Source organism: Panthera pardus, unplaced genomic scaffold, assembly GCF_024362965.1.
Source record: "Panthera pardus isolate Hobbes unplaced genomic scaffold, ASM2436296v1 HiC_scaffold_16, whole genome shotgun sequence".
NCBI classification, from domain to species: Eukaryota; Metazoa; Chordata; class Mammalia; order Carnivora; family Felidae; genus Panthera; species Panthera pardus.
The window spans coordinates 1,196,172-1,219,528 of NW_026526721.1; the positions used below are offsets into that span (position 1 = coordinate 1,196,172).

General features: G+C 64.8%; 1 protein-coding gene and 1 long non-coding RNA gene across 2 annotated transcripts in view; one reads left to right on the forward strand and one right to left on the reverse strand.

Moving 5' to 3' along the window:
* Positions 1–137: 137 nt before the first annotated feature.
* The window catches only part of COL18A1 (collagen type XVIII alpha 1 chain), a 51,911-nt gene continuing 28,691 nt past the window's right edge, over positions 138–23,357 (reverse strand). Inside the window, 34 exon segments of the mRNA XM_053902951.1 lie at positions 138–577; positions 782–897; positions 1,223–1,420; positions 1,689–1,820; positions 1,822–1,941; positions 2,784–2,816; positions 3,186–3,314; positions 3,791–3,864; positions 3,949–4,102; positions 4,597–4,719; positions 4,946–4,989; positions 8,657–8,719; positions 9,248–9,290; positions 9,730–9,798; positions 11,144–11,218; positions 11,499–11,552; positions 11,758–11,784; positions 12,482–12,556; positions 12,841–12,903; positions 13,125–13,151; positions 13,232–13,261; positions 13,824–13,913; positions 14,156–14,191; positions 14,488–14,559; positions 15,080–15,115; positions 15,871–15,897; positions 17,039–17,101; positions 17,622–17,753; positions 19,731–19,757; positions 20,581–20,643; positions 21,416–21,574; positions 21,707–21,760; positions 22,165–22,251; positions 22,359–22,421. Of these exon segments, the coding sequence (XP_053758926.1) occupies positions 364–577; positions 782–897; positions 1,223–1,420; positions 1,689–1,820; positions 1,822–1,941; positions 2,784–2,816; positions 3,186–3,314; positions 3,791–3,864; positions 3,949–4,102; positions 4,597–4,719; positions 4,946–4,989; positions 8,657–8,719; positions 9,248–9,290; positions 9,730–9,798; positions 11,144–11,218; positions 11,499–11,552; positions 11,758–11,784; positions 12,482–12,556; positions 12,841–12,903; positions 13,125–13,151; positions 13,232–13,261; positions 13,824–13,913; positions 14,156–14,191; positions 14,488–14,559; positions 15,080–15,115; positions 15,871–15,897; positions 17,039–17,101; positions 17,622–17,753; positions 19,731–19,757; positions 20,581–20,643; positions 21,416–21,574; positions 21,707–21,760; positions 22,165–22,251; positions 22,359–22,421 (2,772 nt within the window). The 3' untranslated portion in view covers positions 138–363.
* LOC128777211 (uncharacterized) lies at positions 13,990–18,803 on the forward strand. The gene is made up of 3 exons (XR_008422384.1): positions 13,990–15,340; positions 16,024–18,084; positions 18,337–18,803. It is a non-coding gene; the product is annotated as an uncharacterized LOC128777211 (long non-coding RNA).

Sequence of the window (23,357 nt, forward strand, 5' to 3'; positions counted from 1 at the left end):
GCACGCACACCTCCCCAAGTCAATATGTTCCTTTGCCTCAGAGGGGGGTCTCCCTCCTGTTCTGATTGGGGTCAAAGAGGAAGGGGGCAGGGCCTTGTGCGAGGTGGGGAGGGACAAGAGAAAGTCTGGACACCAGGTTTTGTTTTAAACTTTTTAAAAAATACACTCTTTGGCTTCCTTTTATTTCTTGGGGGTTACATGAAACGTGAACCACAGAACCATACAGGAGAGTGCCAGCCAGGTCCCACCCTGGGGGCGGGCGCGGGCAGACGCTCCTTAAGTGCGGCTTCCCCGCTCCCCTGCTGCTGGCCTCCCGGCCTGGCCGTCTGACTGTCCGTCCGCCTGTCTGAGCCGGCAGAGCCCCTACTTGGAGGAGGAGGTCATGAAGCTGTTCTCGATGCATAGCACGATGAAGGCATTGCGGCAGCTCGCGGCTTTCTGCGCCAGCAGCCTGCCCGCCAGCAGCGAGGAGGCCTGGCCAGCCGCCGCCGCGTCCTCTGTCCGCCACGTCTCGCAGTAGCTGTCGGTCAGACGGCGCCCGCTGGGGTCCGAGCCGTGCCACACGCTCTTCTGAGGCCTGCGGGAGGCAGCAGCCATCAGCCGCAGGCCCGAGCCCCGACCCCTGGGATCTGGACCACGACCCCTGGGATCTGGACCACTCCGGGCAGGGAAGGGCGTTTCCCAAAGGCCCCAAGGCCCAAGGTGCGGCTGCCTGTGGGGCCGTCCCTGGGGGCTCCACCTCCCAGAACACACCCCCTGCGGCCTCTGCTGGGGAGCCTACCAGGCAGGATGCTGCAGGACGTCCCTGCCATCGAAAGAGAAGACGCGGGCCCCGGGCTTCAGCTGGCCCTCGGAGCCGGAGAACAAGGCCTCCCAGCTGGGAAACAGCACCTCGTCCTGGGGAGGGCGGTGTCACAGGACTTACTCCCGCCCCAGGGACGCCCTGCCGCGGGGCCTCCAACCCCAGGTCTGCGGTGAGGCCACTGCCTCTGGCCCCGAGGCGCGCCGGTGCTCCCCAGCTCCCAGGAAGCACTCGGCGGTGGGAGAGAGGCATGGGGACCGCCCCAGAGACGGTTCCCAGCCCCGGCTCGGAGGTGGCTGCGTGCGAGGGCCCGGCCCTGCCTCCTGCCCCTGAAGGCGCCCCGTGAGATGGGGTGGCTGCGGGGGGTTGGGGACCCCGCCGGACCCCCGCCCCTTGCCCCACGCGGGAGCCCTCACGCACCCGGAGGTTGACGATGGGCACGCCCGTGCGGTCAGCGCGGCGTACGATGCTGTAGAGGTCCTGCAGCCGCGAGGACAGGAAGGCGCGGAAAGTGCCCGCCAGCCCCACGGCGCGCGCCTGCTGAAAGCACTGGAAGTCCGCGCCCCGGATGCCGCGCATGCCGCCCGGCTGGGGGCTGTTGAGTGCGACCAGGTGGAGCTGTGGAGGGGCCGCGGGGGTCAGCCACCAGCCCCGGGCCGGCCGAGGGGCTGAGCGTGCACAGAGAGCCCGCGTGACCGGCCCCGGGGGCCCCAAGAGGACCAGCCCAGCCCCTCGGCCTAGGGCAGCAGGGACCGCGGTGGGCTGGGGGCCGGGGGGTCCAGAGTGGCCGCCGTCAGGCCCCCACCCCTGCCCGGCTCCTCGGGCTCTCCCGCTTCTCGGCAGCCCTGGGAGTCCGCGTGAGCCGAGGGGCTGGTGGGTCACTCACCACGGGCTGGAAGTCCTGGTGGGTGTGGGTGCGGGCGGGCCCGCCGGTGGGGCGAGCCGGCTGGACGTGCAGGTAGGGGCCGTGGTGGGGGGCGCCAGGGTAGGGCCGGGGGTCCGGCAGGCGGGGGGGGGCCGGCCAGGATGTCATCCGCCCGCCAGGGCCGCGCCGTGGAGTGGGTGAGCTCCCGCCGGGGGTGCGGGTTGCCCTCGTGCAGCTGCACCAGCGGGGGCTGTAGGGCGGCCACCTCGTTGTCCTGCAGACGCAGAGGCAGAGGCACCGTGGGCGGGGGCTCTGCCCTCCCGTCCGGGTGGCCCTCTCCTCCTACACCTGCGGCTTGTGCTCTCGTAAGCTGGAGGGGCAGCCCTGCCGGCCTGACGTGCAAAGTGGGTGGCTGGCCCTGCGCTCAGGCACCCCCCCCCCCCCCCCCCCGCTCAGGACCACATTCCCTGACCTTCCAGCCCCCCTCACTGCCACCCGGACACCCAAGTTCTCCGCTCCTTATGCCCCGCGCGCCCACCTCAGGTGATCTGCACCGACCCCCCCTTCCCAACTGTCCTCCCCCAGCACCCAGTGCCTCTGACACCCCGTGTGCTCTGTGACCAGGCACCTGTACCTGCTAATACGATAAAACAGGTTGTCTGTCGCCTGTCATCTTTACCACCTTTCCCCCAGCCCGCGAGCTCTGCGAGGCAGGGGCCTCGCGTGTCCCTCCCTGTCTAAAACGGTGCCTGGCCCGGGACCATACCGAATGAAGGAAGGAAGGAAGGAAGGAACGAGCGAGGGAGGACTCCCTGGGCTCCGTGAGTGCGCGGACTCACCAGGAGCCCGGGACACACGCTGCCTAACGCAGCCTCGGTCCCGGGCCCTTTAAGAAGTCCTGGCTTAGAAGAGCCGCAGCAGTGGGAAACCTAAGTATGTGGGCTCCTCCATCCCCCGGGCCCCGCGCTCGGAGAGGGGTGGGCAGCGTGGCCCGAAGGGAGGTGGCCTCGTGGTCTGCACACCACCTCCCACGCCCAGCCCCCAGAGCCCCAGGCGTGCTCGGCCTGCCACCGTGGAGCCCCGGGCTCCAAGCCCTGAACTCGGCTGCGTCCTTACCGTCCCACGTGGGAGGGGTGTCCGCGCCTCCAGCTGAAAGAAAACGCAGGGGTCACCCCAGCAACCCTGACGCCTGGCACCCCCGCCCCGCCCCAGCGGGAGCTGGCACGGCTACACCCCGGTGCCTGTGCCATCAGCGGGCGCACAGCACCTCACGTGCATCGGCTGTAAGAAGTGGGAGTCACTTCTCTGTAAACCCCAAACTGCTCGGAAGGCCCCGAGTTAAAAAATAAAGAAACGTGAGGAGGGAGCACGGTCACTGCATGAGGCGCTCACCCCACAGGACAACCCGGACCAAGGCTCAGGCTCGCTGTGGGGGGCCCCCTTCCCCCCCACATGCTCTCCTGAACCCCAAGCAAGCTCAAGAAGGTCTCCCGCCCCTTCTCCGTGCAGGTAACTCACCAGGACCTTCCGGAACCCATTCCGGACCCGGACGTACAGCTCCTCTGTCTCAGCCACAAAGATGAGCCAGCCCTCCGGAACCTCCGGCACCTTGTCCAGCATGGTCTGGTACGTGGCCCAGATCCTTACCTGCTGGAAGCCCGACCCAGTGGGTGCCCTCGCACACAGGCAGCGTCTGGGCTCATGGGGGGTGGGGGGAGGACACTTCCGGATGAGGGACAGTGCTGAAGGCTTAAGTGTGTTCCTTTCTCGATCAGGCTGTTCCCTGAGAATGCTCTGTGGCACCAGGGCGGTGAGGCCACCCTCGGGGAGGGCTGGATGCCAAGTGCCCACGTGCCCGGTGAGCCCTGCTGGGGACCCTTCTTAATGGCTGTCCTCCCTTGTCCTCCCCTGCCCACCCGAGTCCCACGGCCACCCCCAGGCTCCCCGTTTTCTGCTTTGCAAACCACATCTCAGGGCTGTCGTGCATCTGTGCACGGGGCAGGGCCAGGCCCGGTGCTGGGACCCTCCGGAGCAGGCCACCCACAGGTCTGCAGAGGGGAGGGCGGCCGGGCAGGCGACTGGGCAGCAAGCATCTGACCGGTAAGGAACACGGGGACCCTTACCCCTGAGGAGGTGCCCATGGTTCCAGGGGGTCCGGGGGGCCCAGGTGGGCCTGGGGGGCCGGGAACACTGATTGCTGCAAGAGAAGAGCCAGAGATGGGAACGCATGGCCCTGGCTGGACGAGGCCGGAGCCCAGGTACCCACCCCTGCTTGACTTACTCTGCCTGTAAGGGCCGGGGAAGGAAGGGGGCCCTGGGGGCCCAGGGGGGCCAGGGGGGCCAGGAGGCCCCTGACGCCCCTCATGGCCGATGCCAGGGGGCCCCTGAGGTCCAGGTGGGCCTGGCTGGCCCCGAATGCTCTCTCCCTTGGGACCCTAGGGGAGACAACAGAACATGTGGCAGAGGCCCTGCGGGGAGCCCCCTGCCTGCCCCCATGATGGCCGGGGAAACGTGGCCTCCCACACGGTGTGCTCTGTGCTGGGAAGGGATCCCAGAACACGGACCAGAGCACACCCTGGACAGAGGTTCGGTCCCCCGAAGGCCCTCGTTCCCCCTCCATCGCTCAGGCAGAAGCTGGGGCCTGTGCCCCCTGGAATCTTTTAGGGCAGATGGTCTCCCTGAGGGAGGCACCAGCAGGAGGACAGGAGTGAAGGGCTGAGTGAGGGCCCCTATGCCCCCTATTCTCCTGGCTGGCTGGGGGGGGGGCCCCAGGCCGTGACCCACCAGGCCTGCCCTGTGCCCCCCCTGCCAGGAGTGGGGGCAACCTTTTGGGCCTTGCAGGCATCCACAGCTGGGCTGGACCTGGCCCAGGATGTTGGGGACACGGGCTCTGGCTCGAGCCTGCAGGCAGCCAGGAGTCCAGACTTACCGGAATCCCAGGGTAGCCTGGTGGGCCGGGGGGGCCGGGCACACTGGAGCCGAAGAATCCGCCACCCCCGGGCTCACCCCGTTCGCCCTTCTGCCCCGGGTCTCCTCTATCACCCTTCTCCCCCTGTGGATGGAAATGCCGGTCTGAGACAGCCCGGCTCCCGCTGCTGACCTGGGAGGGGCAGGCCGACCCCCGGAAGCCCTGAGTGGGCAGGGTGAGGCAGCCGGAAGCTTCTGGAGCCCAGGAGGTCCGGCACACCCTGCGGGACAGGACTTGTCTCCCCACCTTCTGAGCCCCCAAGGAACCCAGCCAGGGTGGGACAGGCGACGGGGACGCGGGTGACACCCACCTTCATTTCAGCCTCCAGCTGGAGGAGGTCGAGCGGGAACTGCCCTGTAGGAGAGATGGGGGGCCAAGGTGAGTGTCTCGGCAGCGCCATGCCCCCCACCTACAGCTGCCTTCGTTGCCTTCTAGAATGTCTGTTTCTGGGGGGCCCCCTGCAGTTTTGTTACTTATTACCGCGTACCAGATGCTTTTTTGACATTTTTGTTAATGGCGGCCCCGGAATGTTTTAGGGGTGCAGCAGAAGGACCGGACAGTAAGGCTGGTTCACACCCGTGGCCTCACTGGTGGGGACACAGGAAGACGTGCGTCACCTCGTGATGGGAGTTCCAGGACGCATCTGGCGGCTCGGACGGTTCCCCGTGACGCCCGCCTGCCTCTGGCGGCCACAGGTCTGACCTCCTTTTGTAATGGCACCTTTTTAGAATTTCTTTTTGTTTATTACCAGTTGATCTTTGTGAATGGCCCCTGTGACCTTGGTAAGTCTACCTATTAATTGCAACGGTACGTTCTTTGGGGTGGTTGATGTTCCCAAACCTGTCTGTACAAATGGCAGGTATTTCTTCCTTCGCAACCCTCCCCACCCCCCCGGGGCAGCGGCCACCACCCTGAGCACCAGCCACCCTGCAGCCCTAGCGAGGGTGGAGGCGGAGCAGCCCTTTGCCCCTCGCTCGCTCCCTCGCTCGCAGGGCTCCCTCCTTTCTCGGTCCTGCAGGGGGCGTGCCAGGATTAGCGGTCTTTCCAAAAACTGCCTTGACTTGCAAATGGTCACTTCCGGATGAAGTTCACTCAGCTCTGAGCTGTACCATTTCTTCCCTTTTCTTTGCTTCTCTATGTTAATTTTGCTTTATTTTTTTAACATAATTTCTTGTCAAGTTGACTAACATACAGTGTGCACAGTGCGCTCCTGGTTTTGGGGGTAGATTCCCGTGACTCATCGCTTCCGTACAGCCCAGTGCTCATCCCAAACAGCGCCCTCCTCGGTGCCCATCTCTTTTGTTAAAGGTAAATCTGCTATTTGTTTTCTGACTTCTTGAGCTGAGTGCTGAGAAACGTGTCCCGCTTGAGGCTGTGAGTTCCTGAACGGTTAACAGGACCCGTGGCCTGGGGCCCAGGTGGGCCGGCCGATGGGTGCGTGGCCCCCATCTGGGGGGGTCCTGCTGCCGCGGGGCCGCTGTGGCCGCGGACTCGGCCGGGGCCTCACCACCTTCCACCTGCCGGTTGTGAGTGGTTCCTCCTTATCTGGAAGGGAAGTGCGCTGCTCTGGGGTCATCTTCCAGGCGTGTCTGTGACGCTGACTTCCTGCTCGCTCTCTGCCAGGCGAGGGCCCGTGTGGTGAAGACAGGGTCCCCGTGTTGCTGCCAGGGCCCCAGGGCCCCAGGGCCAGGCCGGGAACTCCGTCTCCTGCCTGAGCTGTTCTTTGTGTGCTGGTGCCGTCACTTCCCGAGAGCCGGCCATACCCCCACGAGGACGGATCTGTGTCGTCCTTCTCCTGTCGGTTGCTGCTCTTTACGTCTTGAAGCTATGTTGTTAGAGGCACAGGATTTGGAGTTGCTGTATTTTTCTGGTGGGTTTACTCCTTTTTCATAATGGACTTTTTTTTTTCGAATTTCTGGCAATGTTTCCTGCCTCAAGGTACACTCGTCTGATTTCTCACACACACAGATATTTGTACACACACACACACACACACACACACACAGGTGCATTCACAGACGCATGTAGACACACACCCATGCAAAGGTGCACACAGGCACACCTAGGCACACACCCATGCACAGGTGCACATGTGCACACACACAGGTACATTCACAGATACATGCAGGTGCACACACACCCCCATGCACAGGTGCACACACACACAGGTGCATTCACAGATACACAGGCACACAAAGGCACACATATGCATAGGTACATGTACGTGCGCAGGTGTACTCACACGTGCACACACAAGAACACGGGCACGCTCACACATACAGGTGCACATGAGCACACAAGCACACAGGTGCACTCACAGATGCACACACACAGGTGCACATTCACACACACAGGTGCACACACAGGTACGTTCATAGATGCGGACACATGCACATGGGAACACACACAGGTGCACAGACACAGGTGCACACACACAGGTGCATTCCCAGATGCACGCAGGTGCACACATGCACACACACAGGCTTGGTTTGCCTGCCCCTGTCCCGCATTCAGCTTGTGTGTGTATCTGTCCTCACATTTGCAGTGTCCCTCGTAAGCAGCATACGGTTTTGTTTTTATCCAACTGCCGACGTTTACCTTTGACGGAGTATTCAGTGGGTTCCCGTTCAGTGTGCTTACGGACAGATGTCAGTTTGAACCAACTATTTTAAATCTGCCTAGTTCCATCTGCTCTGTGCTCCCTCTTCTCTCCTTTCGTGTCGTCTTCAGGGTCCGGTAATTTTGGTGTCATCCTCGCCGGGCATGCTTAGTTGCGTGGTCCTGGCCCGTCGTTGGCTCCACCCCCGGAAGCGGCGAGGTATGTCCCGCTTTGACCACGCTGAACGAGGGCAGCGGTTCGCTCCTGGGGGTCTCCCCTCCAGCATCGCCTCCTTCTCGAAGGGCCCTTGCCATCTGTCCCGTCCCATCAGGGCAGGTCCTCCGACGGCCTCGCTTGGAAGGGGGTTTCCGCTGACGCACACAGGCCATCTTTACGTTGTCCTGAGGCCTCTTCTCTGGCGTCTGTCTTCCGTGCGGAGGAGTGAGGTCCTGTGGGTCGGTGGCGCGAAGGGCTCCTTCGGCCTCAGAAAACCCTTCGCCGTGACGCCTCCAGGTGCTCTCCCGCCGGCGCCCCCGCCCCTGCCCCGGCCCGCGGCCTCCACACAGACCGCTCTCGCTCCCTCCCGGTCTCCTCTGCCGAAACTCACGCGGCCTCCTAGGGTCCAGTGGCCGCGCCCCTCCATCCTAGAACGGAACCGGGTTCTTTCCAGGGTCCCGGCTCCCTGCACTCACCCCCACCTTCCCTTTGCTGGAGCACTGTCGTGATTCAAGCTCCCACCCTGGCTGGCTCTCCTGGGGGCCTGTCTCACCTCTGCTCTCCTGCCTGCATTCCGGTCCGTTCTGGCCATTTTGTTCACCTGCTCAGCCTAAATCGTAGGCCCTCGGTGAGCTCACCTTCCTCAGGGAGCGGCTTCCACCTCTAGCAGTCCTCAGGGAAAACCCTGTCTCTGACCCCGCCCTTGCTCTGGGCTGCAGCCCCTCACGGGGCGGGGGGGGCCCCGGTCGGCCACCCTTTAGCTGTCACTGCCTGGGGCTGGGCGCCCCGGCCCTCTGGGCTTCTGTCCTGCTAGCCCCCAACAGCCACCCCGTCGTTTTCTTCTATTTCATTCAGCAGTGGAAGAATCTGGCAGAGTCGTCCCACCATCCGTCAGAAGGAACCCGCGAGGTGCTAAGACTTCAGCCCCGGGGCAATCGGGCCAAGGGAGGACTCCACGCAGCCCGTGGGAGGGGAGGGGCCGTCCCCCCACACGCTGGGTGCCGGGGCCCAGCTCTGCCCTTCAGCCCCGCTGTCCTTGAAGCCCTGGGCCCTGAGGCTTTGGGCCAACTAGGGATCAAGCCGCCACAGGTGCCGTCCGGCCCCATACGCCTGGAAGGGGTGTCCTTCCTCCAGGAGGGCACGGGTAACCACAGAGGACAGTGCCGGGGACCCACCCCAGCCCAGGGCTGCCTGGAGCACACTCACCTGGTGGTCCTGGTGGGCCCACTTCTCCTTTGTCACCCTTCGGTCCAGGAGGCCCCTGGTACCCTGGAGGGACAGAGACCCAGGAGTGTCCATCATCGAGCTGTGACAGGGCCCTTGGGCCATGCCCCTGTGCCCCGCTCACCCCCAGCCCTTGTGAGTGCTGCGTGCACTAGCCTGGACGGGGGAGGAGCACCACACGAGTTTGGGAGCCTTCAGAGCAAGAGCTTTTGTTGAGCAGAAGCACTCGGGGGTCCCACCCAAGGGGCTGCCCCTGGAGGCCACACCACTCCCGCGGGGCGGGCGCGGGCTGACAGAGCAGGCCCGGGCAGGGGGCAGATCTAAATTCCGCACGCAAGTGGGTGTCTACTCAGTGTCCGGGGCTGTCCCCCGCGAGGCTGCCAGGACGGCCGTGCTGGGACGACCCGGGAGGCCCCGCGAGGGGCCCGTGATCACTCTGGAGCAGGGGACATGGGCCGATGAGGCACTCCTGCTTCCCCTGGAGCCCAGGCTCACAGGAGGAAGTCCTGCGGCATCCAGCATCCCCAAGAGAAGCCACCGCCCCAGCCACCGCGAGGCCCCAGGGGCCCTCACCTGGCAATCCTGGAGGTCCAGGGCGGCCAGACTCCATGAAGGCCTGCAAAGAAGCTGGCCGGTGAGGTGAGGGGCTCTGCGGATTGAGGGCAGCACCCCCCCAGCGGTCTCTGAGCCCGGAGTCCCAGCCCTCCGTGAGGCCACACAGATACCGGTCCCCCGTAGGAGCATGGGGAGGGGGAGGGGGAGGAGACGGGGGTTTGGAATCAAGAGCCCTGACTGTGATATGACCTGCCCCTTCGGAGTCACTTCATGTGGCTGAACCTTGTAAAACAGGGGTGTCTGCCCCCAGGACCACACGGCTCGAGGTTCAGGCTCCCAGATGCAGAGAGCCCTCACTTCCCCAGGTGGGGTTTGTTTTCTAATGGAGTACTGGCCAGCCCCCTGCCAGAAATTGGGGTGTCCCCTCCCTGGGAGAGGCTGACCCCTCCAGGGGGTGGCTGGTGGATAGGGCCTGTGAGGAGGGGGGTGGGGGTACTTACGTTGCTGTCATAGACGGGAGTCCCGGGAGGGCCTGGGGGTCCTGGAGGCCCCGGGGGTCCGGGTGGGCCCTGCATGGGGAGGACAGAACATGAGGTCAGTCATGTTCACAGCCAGGCCGTGGATGTGACCAGGGCAGCAGATGTGAGGGGGAATATTTCACTAAATATCTCACTAAAATCAGAAGACTGAACGTGTGTGACAGCATATAATCAGGAAGCATCCAGTTTGGTTGTGGCTGTGGGGCCCCCAAGCACAGCTGCCCCTTTCAGAACGTGCCTGGGGGACGTGGAGAGGGTGACAGGACTGGCCGGGAGCACGGAGACTAACGCAGAGTCTGGGAGCTCATCTGTGTATTTCCACGTTCAAGGCAGAGCCCCAGGAGGCCCAGAGGCCAGCAGGCTGAGCCCATGTGTGAACTTTCATTTACTTATTCACAGAAAGAGAACAGACAGCCACCCAGGCGGGGTGCAGAGCACTCATTCTGGCAGTGACCTGCTTACTGGACAAAGCACCAGCCTGTGTAACTCACGCTGCGTCAGGAGCGAGACCAGGGCCAGTGAGGTCGTGCGAACCTCAGGACCCGGCCCCGCCTGCCCTGCGGTCGCCTCCTTGCAGTGCCCCACTGAGGCCAAGGACAGAGGGACTGGAGGCAGCACAGAGGTGGGGTGTCGGGCCCCCAGAGGAGCCGCTGGAGGCGGAGCCCTGTCCCAGCAGACTCCGCGGGGCACACATGCGCCCTTAGGTCAGAACTGACTCGCCAGCCGCCCTTAGGTCAGAAGTGCAGAAAGGATCCCGGCGCCTGTCTTGCTTGTCGAGGCCCGCGACCCGTCTTTCTGTCACTACTTCAGATCGCCGCGAGATGTCACCTCCTGCCTCTTGATTTTTCACGAGGCAGCAGCCACGTTTAGGCCACGGGAGGAAGGAGCCACGATGAAGAACCAGCAGTGACGGCAAAAGCAGAAAAGTGGGGACCGTCTGACACGCTGGCCTCAGGACCCCACGCCTCGGCCCGGGCCGTGGGAGCAAAGTCACCGAGTGCACCTGGCAGCTGGCTGGGTGCCCGGCCGTGGGATTGGGAGCAGGTCCCGTGTCTGGAGGCCCCCTCTTAGGGAGAAACGGATAAAAACACCCAGGCTACCAACATAAACCCTGCTCAGAAGCCGGTGAGGCACTGAGAGTCAGGCTGTGGTGCTGAGGGGCCCCACCGGGGGCAGGGGTCACGCCCGGGACCCACGCGGCCGTGCCCTTCCAGAAGAGCCACTCGGGGCCCCTGTCCCCGCAGCTCAGCTGGAGTGTGCACGCACATGTGTGGGGTCCTCGTGCCAGAGGACCGGCCCGGTGTGGTCACGGTGCAGGGCCCTCCACGCCCCTGGGCGTCCCAGCCACGCCGTCCGCCCCTTGGGGGACACTCACCCTCACACCAAAGCCGACGCTGGCATGTCCTGGCTCCCCTTTCTCGCCTTTCAGTCCGTTCATCCCGGGGCGACCCTGGGGCAGGGCACAGGGGCGGTCACTGCTGGAGCTGGCTCACGCCAGCCTGGCCAGCTCTCGGTCCCCGCCCAGGGTCTCCTAGGGCGCCAGCCCCTCTGGCCCGAGACGCCCACAAACGGGCTGGGCAGCCCTAGGCTTCGTCCTGGAGAAGCCGTCCCCAGGCGGGGTGGTCCCTCGGGGCAGGGCAGGGGGAGGAACTGAGGTCTGCGGCCCCCTAGGCCCCCAGGGGCCAGGCCTGAACTGCTGCCCACAGGCGCACGAGATCCTGGGTCCTTACCGGCCGCCCAGGGAAGCCAATCTCCCCTTTGTGCCCCGGCCGTCCATATGGACCCTGCAGGAAGGAGGAGCGCCTTTCAGGAGAGCAGAGGACGGCGTCTGCGGTGGCCTCCCGCCCGACACCTGCCTCCGTGTTCGCCAAGCACGCCAGGATGTACGCTTGGGCCACCACGCCCACTCAGCGGCCAGGCCGCCACGGCGCCTCGTGTTCTGTCCCACCGCGCACGCGTGTTTGCGGTGGGAGGCGTGCGCCTACTCACCGGCGGTCCTCGGAAGCCGGGCTCTCCCTGAATAGGAAACCAGAAGGCGCCGTCAGATGGCCGGCAGGGCAGTGCCCGAGGGGCTCCGACCACGCCAGGGACGGAAGGAAACGGCAGAGGGAGCATGCCTCTAGATGGGGGTTTTTGTCCCCAGGGAGCACGGACGAGGCCTGCCGTGGGGGCCCCCCGACCTCGGGGCCGGCCTGAGTTCTCTGGGCCCTGAGATCCAAGGTCCCACTGCCCATCCCAGACAACCCTGGGAGACTTCAGGGCCCCTCCGGGCCTGTCCCCCACGGCCACTGAATCCGGGTCCAAGTCCTCCCCGCACCCTCTCAGGGCCTGTCTGGGGGTGGGGGCTGAGGGAGGAGGGCCGGGACCCCTCCACGGTGGCAGCACCCAGAGGCAGAGGAGCGGCCGCATCCTCAGGGTGGGGCGTCTACGGGTGAGGCCCCTGCCGAGTACCCCTCCTCCAGAGCCCCCAGCCCCTCGGCAGGGCAGGCTCAGCTGACAGGCAGGGGATAACCAGGGGCCCGCTGGGTGGTGGCCGAGCCAGGAGTACGGGCTCTGACCCTCCCAGTGCGGCGCTGAGAGAGGGACAGACAGGGAAGGGTGAGGGGCCCAGGCTACAGAAGTTTCCGGAGCCCTCTCAGGAACGCCCCCCCCCCCCCCCCCCAACCAGCCCCCGGCCTGGACAAAGGTGAGCAATCCCAGGCACCCAGCTCACCTTGGCTCCTTTCTGGGCAGGGCCTAGCGTGCTGCCATCGGGGCTGAAGACTGGGCCCGGCTCGCCCTTCTCGCCCTGGAACAGCCGGGGTGATGGGCATGAGGCCGGCTCTGGGGAAGGGAGGGCCTTCGACTCCCACAGTAAAGCCCCAACTCGGGGCATGAACACCAACCCCGGAGCAGGTGCATGGTGAGTGGGGTCCTCCCCTCCCTGGGCTCTGCCGTGGGGTGGTCTCTGCGGGGCCTCCATGGGTCACAGTGAGGTGACCGTGAAGAGAACCGGCGTCAGACTCGGTCAGGGCTCTCGTGTCCTCATCGCCCCCCCAGGGTCACAGAGCAGATGGCGCCTGAGCCTCTCACCTTGGGTCCCGGGGGGCCCCGCTGGCCTTTGGAGCCCAGATCTCCCTTTGGCCCGGCCGGTCCCTACGAGGAGACAGGAATGAGGGCCACGCGAGGGACCCTGTCCCACCGCGGCCGCCTGGGCACACCTGCCTCCTCGTCCTGACCCACACCCCGAGACCCCGCCCTGGTCCCGGGGGCTTCTGCGCAGGAGCCTGAAGGTTCCTCGGCTCTGCGGGCACCCTCCGGCACTGGGCTCACCAGGGGCTCGGGGTCGGTGCGAGGAGGGCCGAGGGGCGACTTACAGGAAAGCCCGCGTACCCCGGCCGGCCCTGCGGAAGAGAGGGGTCGGGTCAGCTCGGGGCGGGCGCGGAGCCGGCTGTGGCTCCCCCCCGGGACGGCGTGCACATACCTCGGGTCCCGGCACGCCTGCCACCGCTCTCTGTCCGCGGGCCGGCGGAAACACAGGCCGGAGGAGGAAAAGGGAAAACACGTTAGAGTTAAAGCCCAGCTCGCCTCACGGGCCCAATGAAACAGCACAGCAATTAATGCCCAAGAAAAACTGCTTTCACTCGCCGTCCTGGCTTTGGCCTCAGGTCCCTCAGATCAGGCACTGGAGAAGCTTCCAGAGACCCCAGGGCCAGAGCGGACTGCCGGCATCTGGGAACCCAGGGGGTTCTGATGGGGCAGCTCAGAGGCTGAGGACACGAGGGTCTCAGTGGGAGAGGCCTTGCTCCATTTAGATTTTCTGCTATAGAATTTCCATTTCTCTCCGGTCACCCACTCTCATAATTTTTTTCTCATTCAAATAATTTAAAAGTCTCACCATAATGAGACACCATCGCTGGTCCAGAATAGAACCAAGTGGAAACCCTGGAGTCTTTAGGGGGCACCCGAGGTTGGGGGGAGCCGACGTGGGGTCAGGGACCGGGATGGCACCCGCCGTGGCCAGTGCCGAGGGGAGGGCCGGGCACGGCGCCTGCCCACCCACGCAGTGTTCTTACGTCCTGCTCCGACACGTAGACGACAGGTCCTGGGGGCCCGGGGGGTCCGGGGAGGCCAGGCTGCCCCACTCCATCCCTCCCTGGGTCACCCTGGAAGAGAAAGCCGGTGTCTGACTCTCAGATGGCTCACGGGGGCCTCCAGATTGTCCGGGGGGGGGGGGCCCTTCCAGGGCTCGGAAGGGGTTCCCGGCGCCCACAGGGTGTGAGGAGGTGCCTGGGCTGGGGACGGCAGTGCTGAGGGCCCCACCTCCCAGCAGGGCAGGCTCCGAGCCAGCACCCCTCAAGGCTGGGCCACGCACGTGCCCGGCCCGCAGACCCCGAGCCCCACTCACTTTCTCTCCCTGGGTCCCTTTTTCTCCTTTGGGTCCCTGCAGAGATGGAAACAGTTCATCTCAAACAGAGCCTGAGCCCCCTTCCTGGAGACCCCACACCACCAGCAGTGGCTCTGAATGGAGACGTGGAGAGTTCTTCCTGGGACAGGGGGCTGAGCCAGGCGGGAAGCCCGGCGGGCAGCCTGGACCCCCGGCCCACGGAGCCGGGGTCTCTGAGCCCCGTGGGGTACAGAGCACTGGTCAGGACCCCGAGACCACACCGAGGTGTCGGCCTCGTCAGCCGCTCGGGTGGTCCGCCCCCCCCACCCCAAGCGTTCCTAGTGGTCGTGCACCTGGGCTCCGGCTGTGCCCTCTCTGCCAGGGAGGCCGGGGAACCCGGGAGGTCCATCGGCTCCGACTTCTCCCTGCGCCCGACACAGGAGGAGACGAGCGTCAGCCCACCGCCCAGCAAAGCCTGGCGTCCGGGGAGGTGAGCGGGCCGGCGCTTCTGTGGGTCACCAGCTCACGCCCCTGGCAGCAACTTGGCCCAGTCGGCCTCCAGCCTCCTTAGGAGCCTCAAGGGGCAGAGGGGGAGGGGACTACGGTTGGACAGACTCCTGTGGTTCCCAAGGTTTACACCCTGGAGCCAGGAGGAAGCCTGTCCTGCGACCTGGGGCGGCGGGCAGGTGTCCTGGGGCTGGGTGTCCTCAGGACAGGCACGTCTTGCAGTCTGAGGAGTGGAGGCCGAGCCCCGACGGCACCAGGAAGAACCAGAGGGAGAATGAGCCCGGGCCTGGCCTTGGAAGTCACTGCACGCGGACCTCCCCCCGAGTTACCGTGGTTCCAGGGGACCGGGGCCGTGCGGCTGAGGGGGCCCCTGCCTGCTCCCGACTGGGATGGGTCAAGATCACGATTCTCTGACCCCGAGAAAAGGCTCTTTCTTACCTTGGTGCCCGGTGGTCCGGCTATTCCAGGGTCCCCCTAGGGCGGGTGAAGGGGCTCTGTGAGCGGGAGTGCGGCAGCCTGCCCCACAGGGGTGGCGTCCGTGCTGCCTTCTCCTCCTCCAGGGCCAGCCCAGAGCGGAGGGTCCCAGGGACACCGGGCCAGCTGTGCAGGCAGCTAACACATGCAGCCTAGACTGTTCTGGAAGCTGCCCCATCAGTCTGCTCCAAGGAGCACTCCACCAGACGACTCCATTTTAAGGAAGTGAGTGTGTCTTTCTACAATGCGATCTTCTACCACAACCCAAAGTTCTAAATCGAAGCAAAACACTCTAAAAGGAACATTCATCACAGGACCATAACACATCGCCTGGTGGGCCCTGTGCACCCTTGAACCCGTGTGTCTGTGGGGAGCGTGGCGTGCCCTCCCAGCCTGGCCACCCATGGGGAGGGGTGGGGGCTGGTGTCCTCCAGGGACAGGGTGGGGCAGCAGAGCCAAGCAGGGAGGTGGGGGGAGTCCCGGGGCGCCCCACCCCCCGCCGCCCCAGAGCCTGGGAGGCGTGGCAGGGGCAGGTTCCTCTGTACCCCTGGGTTGGCAAGCCCCCTTCAGACGCAAGAAGCCGGGGACCCTGTGGCTTTAGAAGGATGGGAGGAGTGCCCCCCAGCACGGAAGCTCAGGGTGGGTGGTGCCTGTTTCCCCGTGTTTCTCCCATCTCCCACGGTGAAGTCCTGCTACCCCCAGGCCCCGCTGAAACGGTAACTCTTAGTGGGGGGGGGGGGGGTGCGCTCACTGACCTTGACCCCGGGCAGGCCTGGTGGTCCCTGTGGGGCAGAGAAGGAACAGAGCCTGAGCCCCTGGAAGGGAAGGTCTTCCTCCTACAGGCGCCAGGACCCCCCTGGGCAGCCCAGGAGCAGGGGTCTGTCTTCAGCACCACCTTTATCCCTCAGGCAGCGCACAGACCAGACGCGAGGGCAGGCGTGCCCGGTGCCTCCACAACCCGAAGCTGCATCTTGTGTAACTGAAGCCTGCGTCCGAGCAGAATGCTGCCCTCTGGCCCGTACAGGGCACTGGCTGGCTCGGCTTTGCTGTGACCCCCGGGGGTCTCCGTCACCTCTGAAGTCACGAAACAGCCCCGCTGATTCCTCCAGGGGTCAAGGGCACTGGATCTGTGTACCCGGGTCCAGGACCCTACAAGCGGGGACAGGACCCCGGGCCCTAGACCTCACAGCCACCTCCCACCAGGTCCTCTCTGGTGCCCAGGCAGCTACCTGATGCGGCCAAAGACTAGGATTTTTTAACACGTAAAAGGAAAAGCACGAAATTAAACTAGCAAAGCCACTCTAGCTACTCAGGGAAATAGTTTCTGCCCGAGAGAAAATTCTTACTAACGCTGCCCAGAATAGAAACCTGTCCCCGCTGCTCACTCTCACCAGGCTGAGGGTCTGGGGCCGCGGCGGGCACTGGCAGGAGGGTCCCCTGGGCACCCACCGGCCATGGCAGAGGCAGCGCCCCACCCCGGGACGTGTCCCCCACGTCTGGTCCAAGTCCTGGGCTCACGGGGGTGTCGGCCGCTTCAGCCAAACCCAGTCCCAACTGGTGCAGACGTTAACAGCAGAACGAGGTGGGATTTCACAGGAAGGTACCCATCTTTATTTAGTTACAATTGCACTTAGGTCCAAAGTTTATTGCTTCCCCCAATTAGAGCCGTAATGAGAACGGAAGCACTGCTATTTTCCAGAAAGATCCATCTTTTAGGGCTCATTCTGCCCCACGTCCATCTACCAGACCACCAACGGCACTTCCCCACATGGACGGTCCACTCCCTTCCAGAAGGCCTCCAGGGTGGACAGTGCCCAGGCGTCACCGGCCTTGCTGGTCCCCACCGGCGGGCTGGTCCCAGGGGCATCCCCTGCCCCGCGTGCACCTCCCCACGAGAGCGGATCAAGCCGGCAAGGGCAGTACCTGTGGCCCGCTGGCTCCGTGAGCAGTTGACCAGAAGGGTCCCCCAGAGCCGTCCATGTCCTCCTGCGGGCAGCACACGAGGGGGACAGTTGGGTCTGCATGTCTTACGGGAAGAGATCCCTCCCGAAGGCCAGCTGCTGGCCTGGGGGGGAGACTCAGCCACAGCTAAGCAGGGCGGGTTCCAAGGGCTGAGGTCGCCTGGCAGCGGCCATTCTTGGTCCTGGCATAAGAAGCGTCTGCCAGGTTGCAGGGACCCTGCTGGGGGGGGGGGGGGGGCGCCCCGTTCAGCCCTCCTCTGAGTCTAGGGGATTTTATTTTTGGCCTGAGCACCAGCCGGGGGCCTGGCTGTCTCACGGTGTTGCTTGGGGCAGTCTTTCCCCAGCACGCACAGGACAGGGGCCCTGGCATGACCACCTGTGCAACTGGGTGGCTGCTCCCCCACTGCCCCCGGTTCCACCTTGTGGCACCGTCTAGGCGGGGCTGAGACACGGGGCCGGGGAGAGTGCTAGCCCGTGGGGGGTGCCCAGGGGGGCACGGGGCCGCAGACTCGGCTTTCTGGGGGACGGGAGCAACCAGTACTCACAAACCCCGCGGCAAGTCCTGGTCCTGGAGGCCCGGGGGGCCCGGGGGGCCCTGGTGGTCCAGCTGGTCCGGGGGCTCCTGCCAAGCCAGTCTCCCCAGGAGCGCCAGTGGGGCCAGGGTCCCCCTTGCTTCCCTGCACAGGTGGAGAGACAGAAGTCACTGCTTTCGGCCACCAGGGTGTCCACTAAACCCCGAGACAGCCACTGCATGCCGTGCCCACCTGCTTTCCCTATGTGCTTTTTACAAATCTGGAAACCAGAGACAAACGGCATTGCACAAAGCAAACCCAATAGCCCCCGTTTTTCCTCTGACTCTAGGAAACGGTTTTACCCACTTTAAAAACGACACTACCGAGGGAGACCCACAGGCCCACACACCGGAGATATTCCTTCCAGGTCTGGTGCAAGGGGCACACAGAGCATGCTGTCCCCCGCGGCGGAGGAGGGGGTGGCGAGCTGTGGCAGGTGAGGGGGGGAGCCCCGAAGCAGCGATGGGGGAGCAGGAGGGCCCCTGAGAGCAACCGAGGGGGGCCCAAGGACTGAGGAGGCCCCAGGGTCCTGGACGCCAGGTGCTGCTGGCTTGTGAGCAGGGCAGGGAGGTGGGACTTGACACAGGGAGGCCCTTGGGCAGAGGGCAGGGCTCCGTGCAGGCTCAGCCCGGAGGCCGGGATCACCACCTGGCCGGCCCCACCCAAGACCACCTAACCTCATCTGCAGATGGAGGGACCACAGTCTCCTGCCTGTGAGGGGCACAGGCGCCCCTGGCCCACAGCAGGGCGTGTTACCCACGCACGCAAGCCCACCGGAAGGCCCCGGGCAGCGCTGACCACGGCCTCTCCCCGGGGGGCCTCCCCGGCCAGTTCCACTGCCTCCTCCGGCCCCTCGAGTGGGCTGGGGTCCCCTCACCGCTTCCCACAGGCATCGGATGCTGTCCTACGGGGGTTGGGCCCCGGCCCTCCACGAGCTGCCCCTGAGGCTGGTGTTAACCCCTTTACGGTCTATTTAACAGATAGTCAGCAGTTTTGACTTGTTGACCCACTTTACCCATGGGCTCATTTTAACGGAATCTTGTATTTTACTTTCTGGGTTTTAATACTAGTACCTTTTGATTATATTTAAACAACTCATCTAATGGTCAATCTTTGAAAGGCTTCTACGTAAATATTTGTGCCTAGAAAACTCCATCGGGGCTGATCTTTTGTATTTATTTTTTCCCAGTTTCCTACTCAGTTTACAACCAGGCTGTAGGATCTGGACCCCTCAGGCCAGCTCCTGACGGTTTTAAAGTTTGAGTCTCAATAGCCAGTTTCCCACTCGGGGTCTCATTCCCACAGCAGGTCTGACCTCAGCTTCAATGCTGAATTTTCCTGCAGTTGTAGCCCCTCATTTCAGGCCTCCCAGAAGGCCCTCAGTGCCCCCACGCTCATGCGTGTGTGTGCACGTGCATGTGTGCATGATGTGTGCGTGCGTGTCCACTCACGTATGCATGTGTGTGTATGCGTGCATGCACCTGCATGTGTGCATATGCATATGTGTGCATATATGTGTGCGTGTGCATATGTGCATGTGTGCTCCTATGCACACGCTCCTCTCTGAACCCCACCCCATCCCTCAGAATCCGCATGACCTGTGTCCCGATCCCGTCCTCATCCTGGTCCTCCCTTCCGCCCCGCGGGGTTTGCCCAGCGCAGCCCCGGCCCACCAGCGGGCACTTCCCCTGGGGACCAGCCCCTTGACTTCCCGGGAAGTTTCCGGTGGGCGCCCGCCCACCCGGTGCAGCTCAGAAGGGGCCTCCCCGGACCCGCTTCCTCATGGGATCCCACGGGGCCCCAGCAGCACCCCAGCCCCCAGCAGCCTGGTCCCTCCCCATGAAGCCCCCCCCCACTCCACGCTTTATCTGACAAGTTTTCACCGGGAGCTCGTATCCAAACACCAGGTCTCATCCCGCAGCGGCCAGAACTGGGTGGGAACCGTGGCCGGACCAAGGGGATGCCTCCCCAGGGCGGCTCCCACAGTGGACACCGGCTCCCTTGACCGTGGCCCAGCCCGCCCCGCACCCAGCTGCCCATCTCCACCCGCCCCAGGTGCCTCCAGGGGCATCTCGTCTGTACCTTAGGTCCTGGGGCGCCCGCTTCGCCCTGCAGGGGAGAGAGAACAATCGCTGAACCAGACTGCGTGCGGCCAGCGAGAGGAGAGCACACACTTGTGCTCATTCCGTCCTGACCCGAGAGGCTGCTGTTTTGCCAGTCACGCTGATCAAAGCCTGGCTTTCCTCGCTCGTGTCTGGGCAGCCGGGATCCCGCGTGCCGCTCCCGGAAGACACGCGTCTGAAACCCTGAGTGTCTCCTGGCCCTGGCACAGCGTGGGCTGCTCCCGCCACCGCCCTGTGTCAGACCTGGACAGAGGCTCCCGGGGGGCTGGGAGTGGCCGGCACCCCCACGAGAGCCCCTCTGGCTCGGCTGCTCCCCCAGCGAGAGTTCACGGAAAACGCGCCTCCTCCGCTCAGCCCCGAGCAGCCCGGCTCTCACGGAAAGTATCCCACGGAGGACGGCCTCGAAACCCCTCCTGGTTCATTCACCGTAAACGACGTGGAGCCACGGGCCCCAGTTGTAACCAGAATGAAAGCTTGGGATGCAGTTTTCAAATCAAGCCAAGTGTCCCCACGACCCCAAACACCTAGTCCAGCTGTCATCAGAAACACTGATCACAGAGTCCCGAATTTTTACACGCTTCTCAGCGAACCCCGGACGCCCCAGGCCCCAGGCTCTCAGACCCTGATGACTTAGGCGGACGGTGGATGGTGGCCGTGCACGGGATGACAGGGCCACCTGCCTCCCCGTGGCCACCTTTGTGGCACTTCTCGTGGGGAAGGCCGCCCGGCCGCACCCCCACACCCATCGCTCTCCGGCCGGCACGCGGCACCGGGTCAGGCCCGCACAGACTTCTGGGGAAGTGACTTACGGGGCTGCCTTTCTGGCCAGTCTTTCCTGGTCCCCCGTCTCTTCCTGGAGGACCTGGCGGTCCCTGGGGGAGAGAAAAGCAGAGTGTGGGGCCAGACGGAATTCAGCCGCTGAAAAAGATTCACGGGGCAGCGGATGATTATCCGGGTGTGCACGCTTCCCCAGGGTCGAGGACGCCGAGCGTCTCCCCTGACGGCTCACAGGAGAGCCTGCACACGGGCTACGGGGTGCAGCGGCTCCGCTCGGTTTCTACATTTGTTCCCTTTTCGTTGAGTTGATCGAATAGGGGAGGATGAGAAGGGCCCCCAGACCGTGAGTGAGGGGCCGGTCACTCGAACAGAGCCGGGCGCCATCCACGGGACGATGCCACGAGCGTGCGGACTGGACCTCCGGAGCGCGTCGTCCGGCGAACACGTTCCGCGCACCCGGTTCACGTGGCGCAACTCTGATAGCGACACGTGTGGGAACCTCCAGGCCGCGGGCCCCCCCCCCCCCCGGCGTCGGGAGCGGGGGTGGCAGGGCTCTGAGCACCGCACGAGTGGTGAGTCCCAGATGCGGGCTCCTCACGGCCCCCGGGCCTGCAGGCAGGGCCCACTCCTGGAGACAGACTCTGGGAGGTCCACTGACCCGCCGGAGGCCCGGAGCTGAATGGCGCCGCAGGCATCACCCGGTGGGTCGGCCGCTCAGGCTCCTCCCCCCAGGGGCCCAGAGCCAGGAGCCGCCTCCCTGCGATGATCTGGGCAGGGGGGGTACGGGTGGGGACTGGTGTTCACCCCCCACCCCAGGCCAAGCCCGGAGGGCGTCAAGGGCAGGGAGGGGCAGGAGGCAGGCCTTACCGGGGCGCCGGGAAGCCCGGGGGCCCCGTCCCGCCCAGGCACTCCAGGAAGGCCTGCGGGGCCTGGGACGTCGGAGCTGTTCATCCCAAAGCGGCCCGGCTCTCCGGGCAGGCCTGGGACGCCGGGGGGCCCCGGGGGGCCGGGGAAGCCTCTCGGGCCCTGGATACAGAGAGACGCAGGATGGTTGTGGCACGCGGCACCCGCCGAGGGACGGCCCTGACCCCCACCCCCGCTTGGGCACCACCACCACCACCACCACCACCACAGGGTCCACACGCCCAGGACACTCACTCGGAGACTCTCCAGGTCACCGCCGAACCCGGACCCCTCCATGTCAATGAAGGTCTGAGGGAGGGAGCCCACGGGCACGTCACTGGGGGCCCAGGTCCTTCCACCCGGCCCTCCCCTCGCCCGAGGCCAGCGGGGTGGGGGCTCGACCCGACCCGGCAGGATGCTCATCTCGAGCACGGCCCACGGCCCACAGCTGGGAGGTTTACGGCGAGAAGCCGTGAGCAGGTAGTGGACGCGCCCGCTGAACAAAAGGAGGCAGAGCCGGGCAGGAGGACAGCCCTGCGGCCCCAACACCCTGTGGCCCAGCAGACAGGGCTGACTCCCGGGCCTGACACCCCTCCCGGAGGGCCGGTCTGGGTCCAAAGAAGGAGGCGTCAGGAAGCCAAGCAAGGTGTGGAGGGTCCCTCCGGGGGCAGCAGGCGGCCCCCCTGCTGGAAGAGGCTGCGGCCGGGACTTACCAGCCTGTCGTGTCTGAAGGAGGGTCCTGGTGGCCCCGGAGGCCCTTGGGGTCCTGGGGGTCCTCTTGGCCCGACCCCAGGGTCCCCCTGGGGATGTAAGACACCAGTTACATCAGGGCGTACGGCCCTCACCGCGGTCAGGGCTTGAGAGCGTAACGCACACGAACGGAGACCCAGACGGCTGAGACTCTCACCTTCTCGCCCTTGGGGCCCGTGTCTCCTGGGGTCCCGGGGAAGCCCTGTGGCCCAGGGTCACCCTGGAAGACAAAGACCATCATCTCGGTCAGGGAGAAGGCCCCTCTGTGCTGTCACCACCCGTCCCACCCAAGACACATGGCCGGGGCACACAGCCAAGCCATCGAGGGGTTGACAGAGGGCATCGTGCAGGACTCAAGGCAGACACTGCCCACTGGGGATCTGACCTGAGGGGCCACGTGGACCTTTCTACACAAATGTGACCTGCGGCTTCCCATGGACATCCTCACCAGACACTGGCGCTCTGCCCCATACCTGCCTGTGCCTGCCCCGTACACGTGTGTGTGTGTGCCTGTCCCGTACGTGTGTGTACCTGCCCCGTAGTTGTGTGTGCCTGCCCCGTACGTGTGTGTGTGCCTGTCCCATACACTCGTGTGCCCGCACTGGGTGCTGTGGACAGAGTGCCTGCGCATTTGCCCCTGGTGGGCGCAGGCGGCTTCTGTGTGCTGGAACATCCACGTTCACTGTGGGGCCCGTCAGATTACAGATTCCCGTGCGTTCGCCCAGAGCAAGCTGTCCCTGGAGTCCTTTGGGTCCCGGACGCCCCAGACCCTGCCCGGCCGAGCACCGGCTGATTTCCTGAGGCGCCACCGTATTCCCACAAGTGACTCCACCACCAGGTTAAGTAGGGACTGTCTGGGGTCAGTAGGAAATATCCCTTTCTGCCCCCTCGAATGTTTTCAAGAGGGGTGTGCGGTTAGTCGGCGGCCTGCCCCCATGACCACTTGTCGGGGCGTCATGTCCCGTATCTCAGTTGGCAACTTTCCGCGCTGTGTTACCGTGCTTCTGGGAAACAGCATTTGTTGATTTTTAAAAATCCATAGTTTTCAAGACAGAAGCTCCCATCTGTCGTGACTGCTGGTTGGTCTGCATGGACCCTGCCCCCCCACCCCCCGCCCAGCTACAGGCTGCACCCCTCCCCAACCCACAAACACGCT